This window comes from Coptis chinensis, unplaced genomic scaffold, assembly GCF_015680905.1.
Source record: "Coptis chinensis isolate HL-2020 unplaced genomic scaffold, ASM1568090v1 utg10163_pilon_pilon, whole genome shotgun sequence".
Taxonomy (NCBI): Eukaryota; Viridiplantae; Streptophyta; class Magnoliopsida; order Ranunculales; family Ranunculaceae; genus Coptis; species Coptis chinensis.
This window is the reverse complement of record NW_028238093.1, coordinates 18,398-24,659: the sequence shown is the minus strand read 5'-3', so window position 1 is coordinate 24,659 and position 6,262 is coordinate 18,398. Positions and strand designations below refer to the sequence as shown.

Below are 6,262 nucleotides of genomic sequence, written 5' to 3'. Positions count from 1 at the left end.
CACTGGATCAAACCGAGATAGTATTATGTTGGGGCCAGAGATGGTTAGTGACACCACCGAGAAGATTAGAGTGATACGGAATCGGTTGCTCACAGCCCAGAGTCGTCAGAAAAGTTATGCGGATAGGCGTAGACGTCCACTACCAAAAAAACGACTTTACCCGACAGACTTCAGAAAGATTACCCGACGGTTTATAACCATAGGAAGTTTCCAACGCCTTTTATCCGTCGGGTATTAGTTGGCCATCCGTCCCGGATGTATTACAATTGTTTTGTTCTGTCCGACGGTTGCCCGACAGTTTTTAGCTATCGGCTAGTTCGACTGCCTTTAACCATTGTTTGTTTCCAACAGACACCAAAATATGGCCGTACTTCTTAACCGTCGGCATATCTATTCAAAATGCGGCAAAGATTTCACTTCCCACGCTCTAAAATTTCATCAAAAATTAAACCCCTAAAATTAAAATAATAAAACCGACTCTAACACTGCCGAGTTTTCAGTTTTTTCTTCCTTCTCCAATAGCTGCTGAGTACGTCAGACTATTACCTCTTGAATTTCATTGCACCGACGCCTTTGAATTTCATTGCACCCACCGACGCCCTTGAATTTCATTGCACCCACCGACGCCCTTGAATTTCACCAACGCCCTTGAATCTCATTGCACCGACGCCCTTGAATTTCATTGCACCGACGCCCTTCTCAACCTGAACAGGTAATTTCAATGTTTGAATATTTAGTTGATTTGTTTGTATCTCAGCCTCATTCTCACTTCGTTTTCTAGTTTTTGCATGTTTAATCCTTAAAAAATATTCACTTTCCTTCACTACAAAGCCACCACCTCATCTCTCTGCCACCTGAACCAGGATTGTGCTATACATCATTGGATGTGTATCAACTTTTCACACCTGAACCAGGATTGTGCTGGGCGTTTCTTCATTGATCTTGTTTCCATGTGTAACAGTAAAGGAATGGTATAGCTTTCTTTTCCAATATCTGTACGTACAATTATTCATGTGTATAAATTACATTAACTCTTTTGATCGTCTTGTCAGAGTATCAACCCAAAACCTTTGCTCCCATTGCTCTTCACACGGTCTGCGGATCATATTGAAAAGACTCTGATTCAGGCTCACACCCAATCAGTTGTAAAAATTGTAAGTTCATGTCAGCAGGGGCATCTCCAACTTTTGATCATTATATTACCAGATTGCACTGGTTCATATGGTGAGTAAAAGCTTAGTAGATTTATACAGTCTCATGCATATTATTAATATGCTTGGTTTTCACTCTCTTACAGGTAAAATTAAAAGAATTTGCGAGACAGAGTTGGGTATAATCTCCCAGTGTTGTCAGCCTAAGCAGGCGATGAAATGTAACAAGCAAAGATCTTGAAAATGTGGCTCTTAAGATTAATGTGAAGGTTGTTCTATTCATTTCAGCTAGTGTATTTACACTAGACTATTGTGTGGTGGTGTGTTAGTCTCATGGTTTGCAATTTGGTGTAGGCTGGTGGAAGGAACACAGCTCTGGTGGATGCGCTCTCCAGGAGAATGCCAATTGTCTCAGAAAAACCAACGATTATTTTTGGTGCCGATGTTACACACCCCAGTCCTGGGGAAGATTCCAGCCCTTCTATTGCAGCTTTAAGTCACTCTTTTCTTCCTCTACTTGCTGATGTGTTACCTAAGTCCTTCCATACTTAAAATGTATCTATTGGCAGGTGGTTGCTTCCATGGACTGGCCAGAGATATCAAAATACAGAGGTCTGCTCTCAGCACAACACCATCACCAGGAGTTGATCCAAGATCTTTACTCATTGGTTGAAGATCCTCAGAAGGGTACCTTTCATGCAGGGATGATCCGGTGAGTGAATAGTTGTTTTTCTACTGAAGTGCTTAAGTAGAATAAAACAGCCTTTTTGTTCAACATTTTAGCTTACCCATGTATCACATATGAATAGCTACAATGTGAAGTAGTTTATAAAATTGCTCGCAAACTTGGAAATAGGTTTCATATCAAAACCATGTGTTTTGCTTTATTCGTGATGACACTGCCATCTTTGTGAAGTTCTTGATTCTTATTGTTGGGGATGTAGCACTGGCTTATTTATCTGTGGCATGGTGTTAAACTGGCAGAGTTGGATTAGTTGCAAAGTGGAGCCAAAGTTTTGTTCCTCGAGTATTTTCTTATTCTCTTGTAACTTTGTTGTACAGAGAGCTGCTGATTTCGTTCAGGAAGTCAACTGGGTACAAACCACAACGAATTATATTTTATAGGTGATGACCCTTATTTAGGAGCAACGTTTCTTATTATGCGTTGGAAGACGAATATATTCGTACAATAATATATTTTTTTTCAAATTTGAAGAGATGGTGTTAGTGAAGGACAGTTCAGCCAGGTCCTACTCAATGAGTTGGACGCGATTCGCAAGGTCTTGAATCTTCATTTAATTATCTAAAGATTGTTCTAGTAAAATTAGTTTCTAATATGAATCACTGTTTCTTATCCAGGCTTGTGCTTGTCTGCAAGAGGGGTATCTTCCTCCTCGTAACGTTTGTAGTTGTGCGAAAAAAGACACCATACACGTCTTTTTCCTGGCCGATCATGATAATAAAAAATATGATGCATGTGAGTGGAAATATTCTTCCCGGTACCGCTCTTGTCCAATCGGTTATCAAGTGATTTTGTCATATGAGAAGTGTTGTTTGAAACATGACTTTTCTTAATCAGGCAATCGTAGTTGATTCAATGATATGTCATCCTTGAGTTTGATTTTTTACAATCATCCATTGGTATCGGTAATTCTTTGCGCAAGTCATGCAAGTTTTATTTTTGGATGTCCGTTTTTAACCATGGTTCCATAACGCCCCAGGGTACCAGCCGACCTACTCACTATCATGTTCTGTGGGATGAGAATAATTTCAACTCGGATACCATGCAGATGCTTACAAACAACTTATGCTATACGTAATACCTTCTGCTCTGTGATCTCTAAATGCTCAAGACTAATGTGTTTTTTTTGTTCTCTTCTTTTCTTAAGATGTGCTCATTCTGCTCTTTTCACCCTTTTGTTTTAGGTATGCAAGGTGCACACGATCTGTGTCTGTCGGTAAGTCTTTATTTGCATCCAATTTCCTGTTGTACTTCTCACAATTTCCTCCTTACTGTCATTGATGACTTATATCTTAGATATCTAAGATATAAGCCGTATATCTCTTATGCAGTAATAGCTATACACTTTCATGTTGTATCTCGAACCACCATATGTTTTCTTTTTATCAGTCAAATCTCTCAGAAGTCTGTTATGCACGCCAGATGCATCCATGTATATAATCTGATTACGACATTGTTATTAATTTTTCTTCTAATTGTCATTGTCATTATTGTAGAGTTTGATGATTTGACAACCACTTGGGAAAAGGGGTCCGAGAATGCCATCTTGTATGATCATCGACCTTTGAAATTGAATGAGGATGACTATGCAAGAGTTTGTCGCGATTCCAAAGTTTAAAGGTTCTTTTTGATTGCTTTCAGTAAAATGGTTCTCAATTACTCCATATATGTGTATTGCTCACTTACTACTTGTGCTTTATTTTTCTAGGGTGCAAATTTCAGAGACCTTCCCCGGTGTATTAGTCAATGAAAATAATGTGGTTGAATGGGATCCTAAGGTGGAAAGAGAATTGTTACCTCGGAAATCCTTTGGTAATATACTCGCAAATTATGAATATTTATGGCTCTACTCATTTCTTTTAAATATTGCTATTCTCGGTATACCGTGTCCCCTCGATTATGCAAAGTGTCATTTAAGAAAGGAAAGTCATTCAAGTAAGACTTATTCCAACACAAGTATTTTTTTTTTTGCTTATATGTTTTTTCGTGTGTTTTATTTATATCTGTTTACTCCTATTTTCTCATACTCTCCTCAACGATGAAGGCCGTTTCGGCACCTATGGTGGGATGAAACCATTGCAACTGTAGTCACTAGGGCAGAACCGCATAATCAGGTCTAAAACTTATGATATGTACTTACCAATATGATTATCTATCTAGTGCATTATGACTGTGGGGGAGTTAAATAAGATAATTCCTTGGAGGTCAGTTAAATAAGACTTGTACTAATGGAAATTTAACTTGCAATGTTTTAGTAATTTGCACCAAGTCATATGATAATTCTTTTGTCGCAGGAATGCATGCATGGTTTGCTGCTTTTGTGGATACTTGGTATGCAGTGGTTGTCCCAATAATTGGTGTTCAGGTGCCACAAGCGATAGTTTTGATGTCTCATGTGAATAGGAAATGATTGCTAAAAATCGCACTATGTATCAGAAGAAGCTAACGGATATGTCAAATGATTGTAGGGATTTAGATGGGCCATAGATAATGACAAACAGGGTTCATTTTCTATCAAGGAATTTGATGAGCAGTGTTTAAAGCTTAGAGTTGCTTGTGGAAACCTATGGCATTATTCTCTCTCAAGAAGAGACTTGCCTGACATTCTTCTCTCTGCTGCTCGCTCTCTCTTCGAACAAGTAAGTTTTAATTGTAAGTATAAAATACCTCTTTTAGTTTTTGGGGACTCATAATAATTTATAACTTCTGATTTTGATTTGCTCTAGATCATATATGCTCACAAGAAATCTTTTGGGGAAGAAAAGTATGCAGAAATACGGGCTACTTTTGATTGTATTCATGGTCATAAAAATAAGGTATTCCTATTTCCTCAAATAAATTCTCCTTGAGGGATGTTTTTGTTCTCTTTTACATTTGCACCATCTTTTGAGCAGTCCCTTGTAGATTTATGACCTCTTCTGTGTTATCTCTTCATCTATTTTTGAACATTACCGAATCCCGTTTTTACCACTTGAGCATGGAGGACGGTTTAGGGTAACTAGCATGATGTAATGGGGGGAAGGGTGTAGATTAGAGTTCGAGTAGCATCTTTCTGTGAGATCCATTTGTATATTTCTTGAAAGTTTTTGAGAAATTAATTAGGTGACTTTTACTGTTAAAAAAAAAGTAGTGACTAGTGAGTATAGAAGATAAAAATTGTTGTAGAAGATTGAAATTGAGCTTTCCCCAATCATTAAATCCTCGCGGCTTTGTGGTTTTCCTTCGCGATAAAAAAATGAAGTAAATTTGAGATCGATATCTTCACCACTAACAATGTAGACTCATTCGACTTTTGTGTGTTTGATTGCAGTATGAAAAACTCCAGTCATTGAGTTCACTCATTGCTTCATCAAGCCACAGTAGGTTGACTTCTTCGTTGGATTCATTTGTCATGCCACTCAGAGAACTTTACCTTCAAAGTTCATCTCAAGGTAAAAATTTTATGAGTTAATATATGCTGTCTCTGTTGGTTATAATTGTGTATGGTAAACTTCACCTTCAAAGTTTGTCCTCCAATGTTTTATTCATACTTGGTCCTCTAGTATGAGGACTTTATTCAGTACCAAAAACTTTTACATTTGTCTTCAACTTAATGCTTTTCAGGCCCGACGAGCGGTCCACGGAGCTGCATCCCTACTCACCTGGTCCATGCACATCGCTCTCTCCAGGAGGTTGGCCGCCTATCCTAGATCTTCCCATTTCCAAGAAGATCCCGGGCTCGATCTGGTTTAGTATCAAGGTGATTCTGTTTCCGTTCCTATATATATGGGTCCGTGCAGCATTTCCACGATATCGTTATGATCAATTAATGGGACCTGGCCGGAAAGTGTTCTTGCCTCTATCATTAGCTCGGGTAGTCCCCGTTTCTGGTGTTTCAGTCACCTTTCAATGGCTCCCTTAATGTTGTATGTGTCAGGAAGTGTCTTAAGAAGCGGGCTACTCCCCGAAAATGCCTTGCCCATAGGTTCTAGTGTCGTTGGGGCTAACTTTCTTCTTTCCATTCCAAAAAGGAATGAATGGTTGGTATGCGGTCCGTCCTTAGAAATACCCGGGGAATCCCCCTTTTGTGATTGTTCCAAAGCGTGCTTCCGTTTCTTGTTCTTCGAGCTCAACTGGTCATGCTTCTTTCTCAGTTGCGCGATTCCTAGCTGCTAGATCCTAGATCAGAGGATGTAGGTGAGTCTGATTGTTCTGACTTCTACAGTTGTAAGTTGCCTTAAGGCGCCTTCCAGTTCCAGCCCAATAGGGGAACTTTCCGATGAGGAGGATCCCATTTAGAAGAAGGAAGCAAAACCTACGGTATCCTTTCGCCTGGAGCTAGGGTCAAAGATCAGTCCAAGCTAGGATCAGCTCTCGGAAGTCAAACTTA

General features: G+C 39.2%; 1 protein-coding gene and 1 pseudogene across 2 annotated transcripts; both read left to right on the top strand.

Annotated features, from left to right (window-relative positions):
- Positions 1 to 873: 873 nt before the first annotated feature.
- LOC147474308 (protein argonaute 5-like) lies at positions 874 to 3,643 on the top strand (annotated as a pseudogene). The gene is made up of 13 exons (XR_015210031.1): positions 874 to 971; positions 1,053 to 1,224; positions 1,298 to 1,420; positions 1,506 to 1,642; positions 1,720 to 1,863; positions 2,214 to 2,276; positions 2,368 to 2,431; positions 2,511 to 2,661; positions 2,731 to 2,766; positions 2,816 to 2,967; positions 3,078 to 3,109; positions 3,390 to 3,487; positions 3,602 to 3,643. The product of XR_015210031.1 is annotated as a protein argonaute 5-like (transcript).
- Positions 3,644 to 4,109: 466 nt separating this feature from the next.
- Positions 4,110 to 5,882, top strand: LOC147474307 (midasin-like). The gene is made up of 5 exons (XM_086586380.1): positions 4,110 to 4,258; positions 4,362 to 4,532; positions 4,620 to 4,709; positions 5,204 to 5,324; positions 5,497 to 5,882. The coding sequence occupies exons 1-5, from the start codon at positions 4,190 to 4,192 to the stop codon at positions 5,580 to 5,582; spliced, it is 537 nt and encodes a 178-aa protein (XP_086442506.1). The 5' UTR covers positions 4,110 to 4,189; the 3' UTR covers positions 5,583 to 5,882.
- Positions 5,883 to 6,262: the final 380 nt, after the last annotated feature.